General features: G+C 40.7%; 1 protein-coding gene across 2 annotated transcripts in view; it reads right to left on the minus strand.

The window, feature by feature from the left end:
* Positions 1-8,687: 8,687 nt before the first annotated feature.
* The window catches only part of LOC135703152 (transmembrane channel-like protein 7), a 71,908-nt gene continuing 62,031 nt past the window's right edge, over positions 8,688-18,564 (minus strand). The window contains exons 5-6 of one of the 2 annotated variants that reach the window (XM_065224259.1): positions 15,926-18,528; positions 8,688-9,857 (exon numbers count right to left, since the gene is read on the minus strand). In XM_065224259.1, coding sequence (XP_065080331.1) covers positions 15,934-18,528 — 2,595 coding nt within the window. In that variant the 3' untranslated portion in view covers positions 8,688-9,857; positions 15,926-15,933. Of the gene's footprint in view, positions 18,529-18,564 lie in introns of both variants that reach the window. The other variant, XM_065224258.1, reaches the window with a different exon arrangement.

Consider the following 18,564-nt stretch of genomic DNA (forward strand, 5'->3'; position numbering starts at 1 on the left):
GTGTGTCTAAGCCCAACAGTCGGCATCTATCAGGATACGGCGGCAAATTGTCAGGATCACTCCACGGCAAGTTTCTCAGTGCCAGACGAATGAACCGTTTCTGAACCCGTTCGATCCTTAGGCACCACGTGACATGGTGAGCCAAACGACGGACACATTTTCAAAAATTGGATGAATAAGTGCACAGTACAATCACAAACGAAGTGACAGACGACTAACTGGCGAAGAAATCCATTTAAATAATGTGGTTCACTGTAATAGAATTTTCTTGGAAGCTTATGCCATCATCCACCAGATGGGTTATTTTTTTTGTTTTGATTTGAACACAGTTGATTTTGTGTACAATGATTCTTTGACAGTGTGCAAAGAGTGCGTATCATTTTGTCATTTTTTTTATGCATTTCAGTTTTGAGTAGAGTGAAAGAGATAGAACCAAAACATTCTAGTACATTTGGTGAAAATGCTAGTTCAATCCAGTAGTAGTGTTGCCATGTGGTTCAATCCAGTAGTAGTGGTGTTGCCATGTGGTACACTGCAAAATTGCAATAGCAGGTTAGTTACCAAAGTTTTCGAGCCGCTCCGTCTGTCACTTCGTTTGTGGTACAATCAACAATCAATTCGAAACTAACGTTTTTAATTTGGCCCACTACTTGACTAGCCTATTGGTCCCAAGCAAACGAATAACGTATCCCATTCTAGTCAAAATTCTAGTACTACACAATGTTTGTTTTGATTCGCTATGAAAGTTTGACAGATAATATGAGAGGTTACTGGGTTTTTCTATGTTTCGAGGGGTGAATCGATTAGCATGGGACCAAAGAGAGTACCAGAGCTAAGCCAAAAAGTTGAGCACGTTTCTTTGGGACCTTCTAGTCTTAGAGTTACCTCTATGGTACAATCATAGAGGTAACTCTAAGACTAGAAGGTCCCGAAATAACGTGCTCAACTTTTTGGCTCAGCTCTGGTACCATAGAGGTAACTCTAAGACTAGTAGCAACAATCAATACGAAACTAACGATTTTAAATTGGCTCACCACTTTAGTAGCCTATTGGTCCCAAGCAAACGATTAACGTACCCTATTGTAGTTGAAATTCTATTACTACACTATGTTTGTTTTGATTCGCTATGAAAGTTTGACAGATAACATCAGGGGTGTGTGGATTCATGCAGAACATGCAGGGGTGAGTGAAATAGCTTGGGACTGCTTGGGACCGTTGTTCTGGTACTGAGTGAGCCAAAAATAATAATGATTTTCTTCGGGACCCAGTGGTCTTAGAGTTACCTCTATGCTAGTAGGTCCCGAAATAACGTGCTCAACTTTTTGGCTCAGCTCTGGTACCATAGAGGTAACTCTAAGACTAGTAGGTCCCGAAATAACGTGCTCAACTTTTTGGTTCAGCTGTGGTACTGTCTTCGGTCCCAAGCTAATCGATTCACCCCTCGAAACATAGGAAAATCCACTAACCCCTCATTTTATCTGTCAAACTTTCATAGCGAATCAAAACAAACATTGCATAGTACTAGAATTTCGACTAGAATAGGGTACGTTAATCGTTTGCTTGGGACCAATAGGCTACTAAAGTGGTGAGCCAATTTAAAATCGTTAGTTTCGTATTGATTGTTGCTGGTACTCTCTTCGATCCCAAGCTAATCGATTCACCCCTCGAAACATAGGAAAAACCAATAACCCCTCATTTTATCTGTCAAACTTTCATAGCGAATCAAAACAAATATTGCGTAGTACTAGAATTTCTACTAGAATGGGGTACGTTAATCGTTTGCTTGGGACCAATAGGCTAGTCAAGTAGTGAGCCAATTTAAAATCGTTGTTTCGTATTGATTGTTGGTACAATGACTTCCAACAATGTGGATCCAAAAAATCCTTTGCAACTTTGGAAATAAAGCCCAACTGTCGCGTTGCTTTCGATATGATCGCTGAACGGTGTAAATCAAAAGTCATTTTTGTTTCTAGTTGAACCCCTAGATCAGTCACACTGGTAACTGTGGTAAGAGTATCGCCGTCGATGTGAGCTAGTCAAACAAAATTGGATGTACCATGCGGTGAAACACGAGGGGGGCGACACATCTAAATCTGAAGTTTAGATGCTCAACAAATCTCACACTAGCGAACCAATCTTCGAAAAATCTTTTTTCATTTGTCGCATCTACTTGCATCGCTCATCATCTTTTTGCAGGAAATCTTCAGAATCGTCATCAATCTTCTTTCTATCTACTCAGCGTGCACGCAGCTAGCCACAGCAAAACACAATCTTTTTTGCATCGTAGTTAGAGTCGTCCCCCTCGGTGAAACATGATTATCCGACATTTTTCCACGCTAATAGTCAGTTTGTTTCTCTGGCACCAATCGGCAAACAAAGTCAGCGAGTTTTGCAGAAGCCAACAATCTTCTTGTGTGCGCACCACAATGTATAGCTTTAAATCATCTGCATAGACCAGTTTGAATCCTTCGCCCAGAACCAAAGCAGCATCGTTGAAGAACAGAATAAACAGCAACGGTCCGAGATTACTACTTTGTGGAACTCCAGACTTGTTGGAAAACGGCGAAGACACACAACCCTCAACCTTCACTCGAAGTACACGCTCTGTAAGGTAGGATTCCAACCAAAAAACCAATTGGGTTCTTTAAGGGTATTGAGGTAAATACATATTCGTAATCTGCATTAAAAATGAAACCCAAACCCAAAATTTAATCAATTTGGGTACACTGGAACTATTTTAAATAATTTTGCTTTAAATCTTAATTTGCTTTAAATCTTAATTTAAAAATCGAGATGAAAGTGTGTGGGTTCGAAAAAAATATCGCTGTGCTCAGAAAACGAAGCTCTATCGGATGATGTATAAAAAACAACACATTTTTCAAAATTAAAGAACCCAATTGCATAGAAACTCCAAGACGAGATAACTTGCGTAGCAGTATGTTATGATTAATTTTATCGAACGCCGCGCTTTTTACTCCGTAAAATTCAACAAATTTGTGGTAACCGATCGTCCGGGCATGAATCCGTGTTGATCAGTGGATATGTAGCTTTTTGTGGCATCGAGAATAACTCCACCCACTATAATCTCAAACAATTTTGCGACAGCTGAGAGACTCGTGATTCCCCGGTAGTTAACAACATTGTAACGATCACCATGTTTAAAAATGGGTGTCATAAACGATTGCTTCCAAATGCGAGGGAATTTTGCTTGCTGAAGTGAGCGATTGAAGATATCACACAACGGTTGTGCTAAAGCGACAATACAGCGGCATATTATAACTGCAGGCAAACCATCAGGAGCAGGGACAAACGAACGTTTCAGTTTATTTGCAGCCAATGAGACCCTTTCTGAATTTACAGCAAATAGTCCAAACTCAACAAAATCAGCGGGAACATCACTGGTGGCTTCATCGATTTCCAAGTTTGAGGCGGGATTCGTCGCGAATATGGATGCAAAATGCTTGGCGAACAACTGGCATGACTCAGTAGCCGACGCTGCAGTCGTTTCGTTCAGGTAGACATTTGTTGGGATCACTGCACTTTTCCGTTTGGAGTTAACAAAGCGCCAAAAACCACGTGGATTTATTCTCAGACCCATTTGCACACGCAATACGTATGATTTGTAGAGAGTGGCATTCAAAAACCGGTACGCATTGCTGGCTTGTTGAAAACTTCGTTTGTTTCCAGGCGTTCGTTGACGACGTAGTTTCCGTTATAATGAAGAAGTGTAGATTCTGCTAGATAACGTTGGCACTGGTCGAAACTTATGCGTTTGGTCTCCACCCATTTTAGCTTCCGAGAGTCATTTTTACTGTTGTCTGGAATTAGTTTCCGCAACTCAGCTTGTATAATCGTGGCAATTGGCTTATACCCAATCACAAGCGCCAAGAAGCGGCGCAGATCCTTAACACTCGTAAGCAATTCGTAATCTATAACAGCTCGTACACGTGCAGGAAGAGGACGCACTCCAGTCTCGCTGATGACCTTAGTACGTCCAAAAACGCTTTTGACAATGTTTATCACCAGACCATGTTGACGCAATCTTTCGAATACGATTCGAAGGTGTTCGAGATGCTCTGAAGCGGAAGAAGCACAAAGACGTCTACAAAGTCCAAGTCATCGAAATTTCGATTCATGTAGCGCTGGAACGTTTGCAGCAACTACTTGACGGCCGACAAATTCCTAAATCGTACATGACTCTGAAGTCTTCCTTCGCAGCTTTTACCTTCTCAGAATGCATCCGACGAACTTTCGATGCTGTTGGAGGTCCTTTTTAGTAACAATATGATGAGTAACGTCTTTCCCGATAAGGATGATCTGTGTTTACTGTCGTCAGGAGAACCCAAGCTAGTCTTCCCGTCTGTTAGGCGTTGATGTTTGAAGACTACTACAATGCCAAAGTGTGCAATCAATTTTGTTTCGTATGTTTTGATCCTAGTCCCATTTTCCGCCAGAAGAGACTGCACAGAAATCCCGTCGAATTTTTCTCGTTTAGTAGCCGGTAATATTGAAACATCTGATCCGGTATCCGGTATCGCGATTTCTGGCTCCTTGCTGTGTCTATACAACAAGTACTGAATTTTCCGTAAAATAACAGATTTACGGTGAATGACTAAAACTCAGTAAAATAGAGTACCGAGTTTTCAGTATTGAACCGTCATCAAACGATATTCCAAAATTGCTGATCTCACCAGTAAGTCAACTTACTTGCTTCATCCTCCGCGGTTTCACCAACAATCAATACGAAACTAACGATTTTAAATTGGCTCACCACTTTAGTAGCCTATTGGTCCCAAGCAAACGATTAACGTACCCTATTCTAGTCGAAATTCTAGTACTACGCAATGTTTGTTTTGATTCGCTATGAAAGTTTGACAGATAAAATGAGGGGTTATTGGTTTTTCCTATGTTTCGAGGGGTGAATCGATTAGCTTGGGACCGAAGAGAGTACCAGAGCTGAGCCAAAAAGTTGAGCACGTTTCTGCGGGACCTTCTAGTCTTAGAGTTACCTCTATGGTTTCACCTCGCGCACTTTACGTCGGAAATCTATGTGTGCCAGCAGAAAACCCTCGAGAAAACCTTTGTAAAAATCAAGGTGAAAATAAGTGAAACATCTGGAAGCCAATGCAGGAGTGCTGAACCTGCCACGGAATTGGGCAGTTTATGCAATCCTGAATTGATTTCTAGATATTTCACTGATTTTTAAGCAAAAGCATCCCCTAACATTGCCTGTTGTAAAGCTCCAGACATTGACGCGCAATCCGCACACCAACAGAACCACCAGGAAGCGATAAACATGGTAACCTTGTTCCTAAATAAAAATCGAAAAAAAAATGAATAAATTTAATCCTACCCATCGTATGAAACCATAAAGAAATCTTTAAATACCAGTAAATAAATATTTTTGATGAATTTACTGACATATTCATTAATTGAAAAACTCAGCAAAATATAAAGGTAAACAAATAAATTACTGATATAGACAGCAAATTCATTACTGACTTAAACGGTAATTTTTGACAGTTCAGAGATAAACTAAAACTTCTCATACCCAGTAAAGTTTTACCAACAATCAATACGAACCTAACGATTTTAAACTGGCTCACTACTTGACTAGCCTATTGGTCCCAAGCAAATCGATTAACGTTTCCCATTCTAGTATAAATTCCAGTACTACACTATGTTTGTTGTGATTCGCTATGAAAGTTTGACAGATAAAATGAGGGGTTGGTGGATTTTCCTGTGTTTCGAGGGGTGCATCGATTAGCCTGGGACCGAAGAGAGTACCAGAGCTGAGCCAAAAAGTTGAGCGCGTTTCTTCGGGACCTTCTGGTCTTAGAGTTACCTCTATGGTTTTACAGACTTCGGTAATCTAAACTCTGTGTGTACCATTTCGTCAGCCATTTCCGCAAGCTTGGCAAGATTTCCATCGTGACAAGTGATTATAGGACAGAAGAGCGCTAGATGAACCACATCTTTAACAAATTGTTATCAACTCCCAAACCAGTCGAAAGTTCCTGCATTTTTGACAGAAGATTTGACATTTTTGTGTAGATCCAGAGGTAGATTCCCCAGATCGTGCAGGCGTTCCAACCGGTTTTCCGGTGAAAGAGTAAATCGAGCGACCAATTGGCGTTTTGCAGTGAAACTTTTCCAAGCTTTCGCCACCTACATTTCGAAGTGAGAACTACTAGAAGGAGGATAGTTTCCAAATCTTCCAAGCAAAACAGACGCTTTTTGGAGCAAATCGGTCCATAAAGAAAAACTAATAATTTCCCGTGGAAACTTTTGCCTGAATCGTGTAAGAAAACGTGTTTGAAAACTATTGGTTATTATTTCGGTATGGATCAGAGATGTTTTCATGGCAAATTATGCATAACAAGTTTGCACCCACAGGGAGAGGTTACCTCCTGCGCCAGCTGCATTTTTTAGAAAATGGTAAATATGTGCGATTTTCACTAAGATGAAAGTGGAAATTAAGTGAATTTACTTAGGAAAGGTTGTATCATGCTGGTGGTAATAGAGAATCGGTTGTATAGGACGCCAATATTCAATAAATGTTCATTTTGGCCTTTTTCAAGCAAACATATTGATACTCACAATTTTCGACGGAAAACGCACCGGAACTTGATTTACTCAACACGCACCATACTATACAATGGTGCTAGATGGTCTTCAAAGTGATAACAAGATGACAAATCATCTTTATTTTGAGTAATTGAGCAATTTACTTCGGTTTACATCATATTTACGATGCAGCATTGATGGAGCCATGAAATGAAATGAATATATCTTATGAAAGTTCATCTGGAAAAGTCAAAGATGCACATCAGCCTGATCGTAACAACGTTTTCTTCTTCAATTCGAATGTTATATTGGAAGGATTTTACGCAGGCTTGATGACAATTATGATTTAATGCTAATTTTCACGAATTTTATATGCAGTCTGTCAACATTATCATCATCATGCAGTCGTGACATCTGCGTTGAGCTTTTACGGCAATCTTCCAATCGGGTTTTCACTGCATCGAATTTGTTTTCCGCGGGAGGGGCTGCAACAAGATCCGCAATGTGACAACAGACTGTCAACTTTTGCCACAATATGGTGAAATTTTGTCTTGGTCTTGGCAAACGCGAATTGCGATTCAGCTTGCGCAAACCACATGACCGGGTCTGTCTTCCAGAATCCGGCAATTTTACACCTACTGATGCAGCATTATTGTTTGTCTGCGGGTTAGACATTTTGAGGCTAGTCTCATACGATTTTGCGAACAACGTGTCTTTGTGATCACAACGGGTTTACCAGCTCAGTGTCAGGTGCGTAGACAACATGTTATACCGTGACAGCGGGCCCAGATGAGACGATGTTAAATACGAGACGCGCGAAGACTGAAGCCAAAAGTTCCAATCGAACCGTTAAGTAGACCCCACACGTTTCAATATATTGACGCGAAGGGGAATTATTGACAATAATATTGATGATGTGAATACAAAAATATTGTCAATACCGATGTACTGACGTCAATATAGAATGTATTGACAATACGATTATTGTCAATAAAAGCAGTCGTGTAGGGTCCACTTTAAACGCGGTTGCAATCGAGCAATGTAAATAAACACGAGCGCTTCTCGAAGAAAAGCATGGGAAGTATTGAGATTGGGGTTGAATTTAATTTTTGAGGTTGGTTGTCCTTATTAAGGAGATTTTCAGCCAGACGCTGGTTAACTGTTGAGATTTAAATAATTATAACTAAGCTTGTAACTAAGTTTGCGTATGAAAAGTGAAATTGGACAGGGAATATTGTTGTTATTTCCCAGCTGTGTTCAAAATATATGCTCCAGCACAACGAAATACATCTACACAGGCTCTGTTACAAAGATCGGTGTAATTTTTCTAGATAGTAAAATTTAGATAGAATAATTTTGTGCAACGCTCTGTAGATTATACCCTCCAATGTGTTATACTTGGTTCCACTCAGAGTTGTTAAAAATTGAGTCTTCAAATAAATACTTCCATTGAATAGCGATACTACCGATACGGATAAAAAATCATTCATTTTACCGGGATGCTGAAGCAGACGACAGTCGCTCAAATTAAAAGTCTCTTGAAGTAAACACAAAATTGCGGGTTGCCTCGAAAACGAAATTAGTTGGCCGTGCAACCAGATTTACTTTTATTCTCTCCGCGCGTCTCTTATATAACATCGTATCTGATACTCCCTACTGTGAAACGCTGCTGATGATTTAGGCCTTGTCACTGGCCTGGGATATACCGACAGATTTCAAAAGAATTCGCGACGTCGCAGGTCACCAATGTGGCGATTCTAACCGATTGATAAATGATCGAAGACGATTATTGCGGAAAATATAAAATTCTTTTAATCTTGGAATTACAGGCGGTTGCACGAGTCACGAAAGAAGTTTTGTACATCTCTTCTTTTTCTTTTCTCCACCTTCTCACCGTCCTTTTCTATCCTGCACACAGCTCTGTCAATGGCGACAATTTCCAGGGTGGTATGCATCTCATTACTTACATCCCACAAATTCACAATTTCCATTAACTTTGCTCAAGACACAAATTTGCTAGCATATTATTTTATCATTGAGATATACAGCATGGAAGCGTGGGATTGTTTCGGATAAAATTACATTGACAACTCTGACTTTACTTTAATACAAATGTTTATTTTTGCTGATTCCATAATGTCGGTTCCGGTTCAAGTTTATATTTCATGGGTATGTTTTCTTGTAGGTACAAACAGTGAAATGCAGACCGATGATAATGCTTCGTTTGCTCTGTCTCTGATCATCACTGGCGGCCATTAGTGAATCACACACGACGGATAGTGAAAATTAACATTACAGTTTCTATGATTGACTATTGCTATTTTCGTTTATTATAAAAAGCTGAGTAAAGATGTGAAATCTTCCGGATTGGCCTACGCTGAGGCGAGTCTTTCGGTTTGGGATAGGAGTTGAGGAACATCAGAGATGATCGCATAATAGAGCAAACGATAGCTTCCATAGTGTACATATGTGTTTGTGTGTATAAGGGGGATAATCGTTTTAATTTCCACACAGCTGTTGAAACAATGCTGCATTGCTTCTGCCTGTGGAAATGGTTTGCGACTGTAAAAATACATATCATACATAGTACGGTTGTTTGTCAGTTTATAATGCAATGCGGGTATCTTTAAATGTTGGATTACCATATTACATTTTCTCACAAATAATCACCAATAATCAAGTGAAATGTATATGATACAAACACTAGAAAAAAGCTAGTTTGTAATTTCGTGTTCGTATCGTAGGCTTCTATGGCCTCTACTTTTTATGACGATTAAGTTTGTGATGATCGTTTGCTTGCTGACGGATAGTGTTTGGTTGAGTAATGTTCATACTGTCGTGTATGTGTTTATTTCTTATATGTACATGGTTTGTGTAAGGTTTTGGATATTCTGCGATCCACAAATATTGGGTATGATTCTCATGCTTTACTTATATACAAAATTATCAATATACAACTAGCTCAAAATGGCAGTCTCTTTCCTGTGTTCCTTATTGTGTCTATGCTTGAGTTTAAAATTGATTTAACTATTTTACGATTTCCATTAGCCTATTCGTCAAGCACACAGAGAAATAAAACGAGTTATAGACGTTAATTGAACTATCAGAATTGCCCACGAGCTTCGTTTTGCAGTTGTATTTGAATAGATATTGTTTGCTCAACGCAAAACGCTACTGTCATTTTGATGATATTTCGATTAAAAATTACTTTTATTTTCTTCAAACTATTTCACACATGTACGTTCGGAGATCCGCACCAGGTCAGGCGTGCTTTTGAAGCTCAACTCATCCTGATCCGATCGCAAAATAATAAATAAACGTTCTAGCTATCACGAGCTTTCCGATCGATCAGCCTCAACTAATGCTTTCACAATGCGTTCGCAGGGTGTCGACACAGAAATTGCTAATTCATCGATACAGACTTTCATTAATAAATATTCTTTTAATTTACACTCTACCGAAAGGTGGAACATAATATCACGATTTTTTCTTGGTTTTTGCTAAACATTCTCACGAAATATGCGATACATATGTAGGTATGTACATGAATCAAATGCATACATAATGTTTCTAGGGTAGTTGCAACTAATCTCATTAAAAAACAGTCTACTTATTTTTCCAAACTAGGAAGGTTTTCTGAAAAGGTTGAACAGTTTTTTTTTGTGGTTTGAGAGGTTGATTAATGCTTCATAAGAGATAAAAGATAATATTTGAGAAAGGTAAGAGGATGTGGGAATGAAATTAAACGGAGCGATAACAAAAGCTGTGAAATAAAAATTGAATTTTAGATCAGGGGCCTTATTGGGGAAGTAGAAACGAAGCATTTTTCGTTTGTACAAAGTCGATTCGTCTTGGTTGCATAATGTGACTAATGTTTTAGTGGTTAGAGCCAGGCATGGAAAATCATGTACGTTCTAACTTTTTTCATCAACAGAATTCCGTAAAATGATGTATGTAGTTTTTGTAGGTTTTGAAATGAAATACAACTGTTGAGAATAACCCAAATCTATATCTCTTATGCATGACGAACTAGAGCGGACCGAACTTGTGTTTGTTTTTCAGTGAAAGTAATTTATATTCACCGAAAAAACAATGGTGGGTTCTGTTCGCTCTGGATCATCATGCATAAGAGATACAGATTTGAGTTATTCACAAAAGTTGTGGCTAATATCATAACCTACCTACATATCTTTTGATCTTTTGAAAATTAGAGGCAAATTAATATAAACGAATGTAATGATTTCCATGCCTGGTTAGAGCATCTCCATCGCGGGCGTCATGTGGGTTCTCATTCTTAGCTTCGCAACGCAAATTCATTCGTCACGGCTCGTCAATTAGGTTCCAAAAATGAAAACAAAACTGGAAATGCAGTCGGCGATAGCAGCATGTTTTCCCAAATGTACACAGAAACAAAATCCATTGGCAAAATTACTATATTGATGTTTTAAATTAAATACTCGCACCAATAGATTTGTGCAGAAACGAAATTCATTTAATTTTACTTATTTTTCTATCAAAACTACTATGCCGTTTGAGTAAGCATAGTAGTTTTGACAGAGTGGTATTAAATTTGTTTATATTTATAGTCAGCTATACTGAAATCATGGTAGATTTAACGGCATTAAGCACAGTAATACTGAAAATAAGTGTTTTCTGCAAAGTAGTATTCCTAACTATGGTCTTTGTTTCAGTGTAAGCACCGAATAGACACCTCGAGATGTGCGTCCATTCAATTTGACAGCACCGAGCCAAGCACTTTTATTTCATCATCAGGTCTTGCATTCTAGAAGGCTACGTAGACACTTACTGCACAGGATTCTCTGCATCTGGACTAGTTCAGCTGGGATTAAGAGAATTCCGAATAGGATCCGGGCCACTTCATTAAAATCCGCATTGATTCCTCTCATTTCCCAGCTGCATCGGAATAATTTGCGGTAATTTTCTGTTCTTTTAAGAAAAACAAATCAACAAATCCCAATTGTCGCAGATCCTATCGATCTGAATACGATTTCTAATGTATCCTGACCAAGATACCGACGGAAACCGACAGGGACTTTAACATATCCCGCTAGCGATTCCAACTGGTCCGGACAGCGATTCCAACGGATCCCGACTGGAATTTCAAAAGATCCTGATAAACATTTCAATAGACTTGATAATATTCAAACGGATCCCGATAGGAACTCCAACGGGTCTAAACGGATCACTGAAGAAAAGAAGGAATTCTAAACAATCTGAAATGGAACTCCCATGACAGTAAGTCAAATGAATCCCGACTAGGATTCCAACGGATTCCGATTGGAATTCCAGCTGAATTTGAAAAGGGATTCCAATGGAACCTAATCGGGGCTCATATGGATCCCGACAGGTATGCCAACCGGTCCAGATAGGGATTCTAATGTATTTCAACTGGGATTTTTAAGGTTCCTGACAAGAATTCCCATAGATTTCAATAAGATTAAAACGGATCCCTACTGGGAATTCAACGGATCAAACAGCGATTCTAATCGAAATCCTAATGTATCCTTACAGAGATTCCAACACTTTTTTCAAAGAATCACAACAAGATTTTTAATGGATCTCGATAAGATTCTAGCGGAATCGGACAGGGATTTTAACGGATCGGAACAGTGACTAAACCTGATCCTAAAAGGATTTCTAATGGATTCCAACTTCGATTCTAAAGGATCCTGGCAAGATTAGCAATGGATTTTGATAATATTCAAATGGATCCAGGGATTTGAATGCCGACTGGGATTTCAAAGGATTCCGAAAATAATTCCAATGGATCTTGGCAAGATTTAAACTGATTCCGATTTGGACTCCAAAGTATCCTGACAAGAATTGCCGACTGGGGTTCCAAAGGATCACACCAGTTTGAACAAGAATTACAAAGATTTCAATGGATCCAGATAAGATTCAAGTGGGTTCCGACAGGGATTTAAATGAACCCCGACACTCCGACAGTGACTGTAACAGATTCTAATAGAAAATATTCTGATAAGAATTGCAATGCTTCTCAATAATATTCAAACGAATTCATACAGGGATTTTAACAGATCCAGAAAATGATTGTAACGGATTAAAGGATTTCGATAGGAATTTCAATAGATCCTGACAAGGATTCAAACCCTTCTCAACTGGGGTTCCAAAGAATCACGACAAGAATTCCAACCAATTTGATTCAAATTCCAATGGATTCAGAATATAATTTCAATGGATCTCGATAAGATTCAAGTGGGTTCCAACAGGAGTTTAGGCGAATCCCAACAGAGACTCCCATAGATTTCAACTGGCATTTCTAAGTATCCTGAGAATTTCAATGGATCTCGATAAGATTCAAACGGATCCAGGGATTTGAATCCCGACTGGGAATTCACAAGATTCAGATTAGAATTTCAATGGATCTCGATAAGATTCGAACAGATCCCGACAGAGACTCCAACGGATCCCAATAGGGATTTCAAAGGATCCTGACAAGAATTTCCATAGATTTCGATAAGATTAAAACGGATTCCTACTGGGATTCCAAAGAAACCTGACCAGAATTTCAAAGGATCTCTTTAAGATTCAAGCGGATCGCGACTTGGTTTTTTTTTATGGACCTCGACAGCGACTCCAACGGGTCCTAATAGGGGGTTCCAATAGATCCTGATAAGAATTTCATTGGATCTCGACAAGATTCAAGCGGGTTCTCGTATGAGTTTTAATGAATCCAACGGTTTTAAAAATTGATTCCGAATGAGATTCCAAAGGATCCTGACAAGAATGTCTCAAAAAAGGATTTCAATGGATTTTGACTGGCATTTCAAAGGATCCTGACAAGAATTTCAATGGATCTCGATAAGATTCAAATAGATCCCGACTTGGTTTTTATGGATAACGACAACGGCTCCAACGGATCTCAATAAATCCTCACAATAATTTCAATGGATATCGATAATATTTAAACGGATTCCGATAAGGATTTTAACGGATCCGAATTTAAGTTTACTATGGATTCCAACTGGGATTTCTAAATATCCTGACAAAATATTTCAAAGAAGATTCAAATGGATTTTTACCGGGATTGATACACGACTGGATCTCCAAAGGTGACTTACAAAAAATTCAATGGATCTCGAAAAAATTCAAATGGATCTCTACAGCAGACTTGGGTAGTGAACCGAGGCTGCATCGAACGAAGAAATTAGAACATTCTACCTAAACTAATTTTGAAAAAGCTTGGTGAACCGCGCGGTTTTCTTCAGGCATGGTTCGTGTAAATATTTCATATTTGTTCGCAAAATTAGTTCTTTGAATAAACATCGGATTCATGTATAAAACATCAATTTCAATGAACCGTGACGAAATTTATCGCGTAGTCTTCGGTCCATTACCCAAGTCTGCTCTATAGGGATTTGTACGGATCTCAACAGCAAGTCTTGTGGATTCCGATAGGATTTCTAATGGATCCTGACAGGTAATCCAAAAATAAATCCAATGGACCCCGACAGGAGGGGGGTCCATTAAGGCTCATAGGTGAGTTTCTCTGGAAGAATCCAAGATGGGCTTCTTTGGAAAAGTCACGGTCTGTATTCTCTGGGAGAGTCTCCGTTTGTATTTTCTGGAAGAATTTTAGTCGGCATTCTGTGGAATTCGTGTCGGGATTATCCTTATGAATCCCAGACGGGCGTCTCTGAAAGAATCCCAGTTGGGATTCCCTGAAACAGTCCAAGTTGGGCTCCTCTAGAAGAAACCTAGTTTGGATTCCCTGAAAGCACCAAAGTCTGGATTCTATGAAGGAGCCTCTGTTGGGATGCCAATTGGTATTCTGTGAAATTCCAGTCGGACTTCGGGTTCTCCGAGCTAGCATTCTTTGGAAGAATCCAAGTTGGGCTTCTTTGGAAGTGTCACAGTCTGGATTATCTGAGAGAGCGCAGTCGGTATTTTCTGGAAAAATAAAACTGCAGTTGGCATTCTGTGGAGTTCTTGTCGGGATTCTCCCGATGAATTCCAGTTGGGCTTCCCTGAAAGAATTCCAGTTGAGATTCCTTGAAAAAAACCAGTTGGGCTTCTCTGAAAGAATTTGTGTTGTGATTTTCTGGATATCAATCAAAATTCGGCGGCAATCGTACGTAAAAAAAAAAATGTCACAGCCATTGTACATACGTCACAACAGCTACCCGTCTGGTAGCTGGTGTGACGTACAATGGCTGTGGAAATTTTTTTTCCAGCATCTATTTACAAAGACGCTGGACTCGAATTGCGGTCTGCCGGGATTCCACGATCACTTGCTTTTGGCTTTGACACCGGTTCACCGATGACACTTAAATTAAAAAAGTCAAAACAATTGTCTGTCACATATGTGAGTTGAGTTTCTAAATTATTTAGCAACTAGCGAATGGAAGTCGGGTTTCCAAGCTTAATTAGAGACTGAATCAGAATCTCATGCATTTAACCTAAATCCGTTTTTAAATCTCAACTGAATTCGGGCAGATTGCGTTCTTAATTCCTGAAAACAAACATTGGATTTATTGTAACATCCCTGCTTAGTGAACAAATCTCCTCAGAACTCTTTTAATATTTCCTTCGGAATTCTCCTCAGTATTCCCTTGGAATACTTCCAGAAATCCTTTGAAATCCTCGTTAGCATTTTCTTGGAATTAATCTCTGAACTACCTTTGGGCTATTCTTGTAATTTTCTTCGGAATCCCCTAGAAAGTCTCCTGCTTTGGAATGCAGAACTCCTTTTAACCTATCCTCTGAATTCGATTCGTTGAATTCCGACGAGATTCTCCTAAGAAATTATTTGAAACTCTCTCCAGACTTCATTTGGTAGTATTCTCAGAATTCGTTTTTTTCTTTTAAAACTTCTCAAATTCGTGAACCCAGGTTGGATCTCAAAAAATCGGCAGAGGGAACCTCGTCGAGTTTGAGACAGACCCAGGGTGGATCCGACTCTAACGCATAAAAAAATGTTTTGACAACTCTTAGGGCGGATCTATAGTGCGAAACTACGAAAACGAAAACGCCTATCCTCCATTTCGATCTAAACGTATTTTCCATACAAAAAAATGTATGGAACTCCGTTTGGAAGGAAATGGGCAATGATGAGGTCAGGTGCAAAGTTTTAGCTGCGACAAAATAGTCTTATAAGAAGAAGAAGAAATGATCAAATCAGGAATACAGGTGTATAGAAATCTCTACATTAATGTCTGTACATAACGAATTTTTTGATTGCACATATTTGGAAAGATTCGTTTAGTGTGGCACAGCATTATTTATCGCTACCAAATTTATTCAACAACGTACATCAACCGTCTCAAACCACAAATTCTCGTCAATCTTTTTCGTTTGTTTTTACAATTCCGCTCACTTCCCATTTCACTTGATCTCCCCACCGGAGCCCTCCTTCCGATCCCGATCCCGATCCCGACTGCTCGGTTTCGAGTCCCGATCGGCCCGGGGTGGCAGGGGAGGTTGTTGCTCTTCTTGCTTCGGCGGTGGCTTCGGTGGAGCCACCGGAGGGGCCGGGGCAGACTGGTGGCCATGCGGTGCGACATTGTTGGCTTGATGCTGCTGTTGTTGTTCGGCAGCTTGTCGCATCATTCGCTTCTGATATTCCTGCTGCTGTTTGATGAACAGACTCAACCGACTGAGCAGAAATTGTTTGTCGTGGCCTTCCAGCACCAGCTGGTGTTTGAGCACCGAGACCATGTGCCGATTTGCCGCAGACACGGCATAGAAGTAGTAGATGAAAAAGGTGAGCACTACAAAGCAAGGAATGGCAAACGAGGCGGTACCGAAGTAGAAGATGATGTTCTGGAAGAACAGCGGCATCTTCATGAAAGCATTGATGGCACGGTCCCACACGGTGGGAAGACCTCGGAATGGGCCACACGAACGGGAGGGAACAATTTCGGCCCACGCGTACACCACCGGGATGATGGCAACGGTAAATGAGATCAGCAGGGTGGACATGAACAGTGAGTTCGATCGGGAAGCGCGGTAGAGAATCGTCGATGGATTCGAGTTGACTAGACAGGCGAACTTCTTGATGTAGAACATCAGGAAGAACAAAACAGCGGCAATCGCTGGCAGGAACGGCGTATAGAACGTACCCAGCCAGCAAAGAGTTTGCGAGTAGATTACATCCAGAACGTGCTTAGAGAGCTCGAACTCTTGCTCGCCGATGAACTTGGCGATGCGGCTGGCGGAATGTCGCGCGAACATCGCTCGCGGGAAATTGACAAAGAACGTCACGAGGAAATGCGTGACAAAGTCAGTGATGAACAGTTTGTAGAATTGCTGACCAACAAACGTCTCCCAGCACTGAGGAGTTCCTCGCTCTACGTCGTAACATTGATCAGTCGCAGTGCTGTTGATTTCCATTGTAAAATTAGTCATGGTATCGGTACCATTAGTTGCACTAACCGGATGGATTTTTGGCTTCACGAGAAAGTAGAATCGGCTCAAAAGCACAGCGAGCGAGGACAGCCTGAGAAAGACCGTCCGGAAGAGTGTAATTTTGATCACGAAAAGAGGAGAATATTTTTCAAATTGCACTAGATAATTGAAAAACAAAGGAACTACCAAGTTCATGCAAACGATTGCAATGTAGGGCAAGAACTCGTAGAACAGCACTTCCAACCGCGTTGTCAGACTAGGTTCCAGCTCTTCTGGGGTCATTGGCGAGGAAATCGAGATCGTAGCATCCGGAGATGTTGAGCTAGTGGATGGCACAGCCACGGTGGCGGAATAACCGAAAGACGAAAACGACGACCACGACGACCCTCGTGGAAAGCTAATCAGATGGTTCGATTGGAAGTTGGGGTCCAATTTAGACATCGATTCGTTGAACAGCACATAGATAATGATGACGGCTATCACTAATATCACGACGACTACAAAATTAATCAAAAACCGAATGGCAATTAGCTTAACCATAAAATCTCTGGAGCGATTGATGCGCTCGTTTTCAAAACGCTTCGTATGAAGCAATGAACGAATCTCATGGTACAGCGCCTTATGTTTAATATCAGCGGATTTTTCGTTGTGAATACAAAAATCCCAGCCTCCGAAGACTAAGTTACAGTACTGATAGAAGAGACCCTCGCCCTCCGCAATGCGATCTTTGAACTGTCGCACCACTGCCTTCATCATGGCTATTAGCGCGACCACGTAGCAGATGGCCGTAATTATCACGTAAACTAGCGGAAAGTCATAGTACAGTACCGTACCGGAACCGACTTCCGTTGCACTTTGGTCGATAGCTTCACCCATTTCCATTACGAATCCTTCGTAATAACTGCCATTGAGACTACTAAAATTACTATTCCTAACCTCTGCTGCCGCACTGAGCGGAGTTGTACTAGCCACCGTAGTGCTGGTAGTACTGCTACTGCTACTACTACTGCTACTGCTGCTACTGCTACTGGTGCTACTACTACTACTCGTCGTAATCGTCGTACTACTCATAGTCGTAGTCGTCATCACCTCCATCCGAGCTGGGGGCGCTGCCGCCAAGCGATCCTCTATCGGACTATACCCGTAGATCATATTAGTATACATCCCGTAGAACAGCAGGGTTCCTTCCATGAACCCCGTCCCCTGTATCACATCCAACACGGCAAACTCCACGCTCTTGGTCGCATTCACATACGACTCCGAGCAGCACTGAACGGACGTCGGGTCCGATACGCAGGGTAGATCCTGTGGCTCCCGTAGCACCACGTGGGGCAACACTATGAAGGCCGACACCAGTCCGAACACGATCAGGTTCAGAAACATCAACCACCGCAGAAAGAGGAAGTACGCCACCACTCCGGTGCCGAAGTTACCTTCGATGGTTTTCAGCGACATGCGCCAAAGTTCCAGTTTGGTGTGGTACTCGCCCCATTTGGCACAAACACTTTGCCACGCTTTCCGCCGGCGCCATTTGATCTGTTCAAAGCCCTGAAGGCGGAGTTTGGTGGCGTTCTGGAAAGGTATGATGTTAGATGGCGACGATTTGGT

The sequence above is a fragment of the Ochlerotatus camptorhynchus genome, unplaced genomic scaffold, assembly GCF_037179485.1.
Source record: "Ochlerotatus camptorhynchus isolate MF236.1 unplaced genomic scaffold, CSIRO-AGI_Acam_v1.1 ptg000209l, whole genome shotgun sequence".
NCBI lineage: Eukaryota > Metazoa > Arthropoda > Insecta > Diptera > Culicidae > Ochlerotatus > Ochlerotatus camptorhynchus.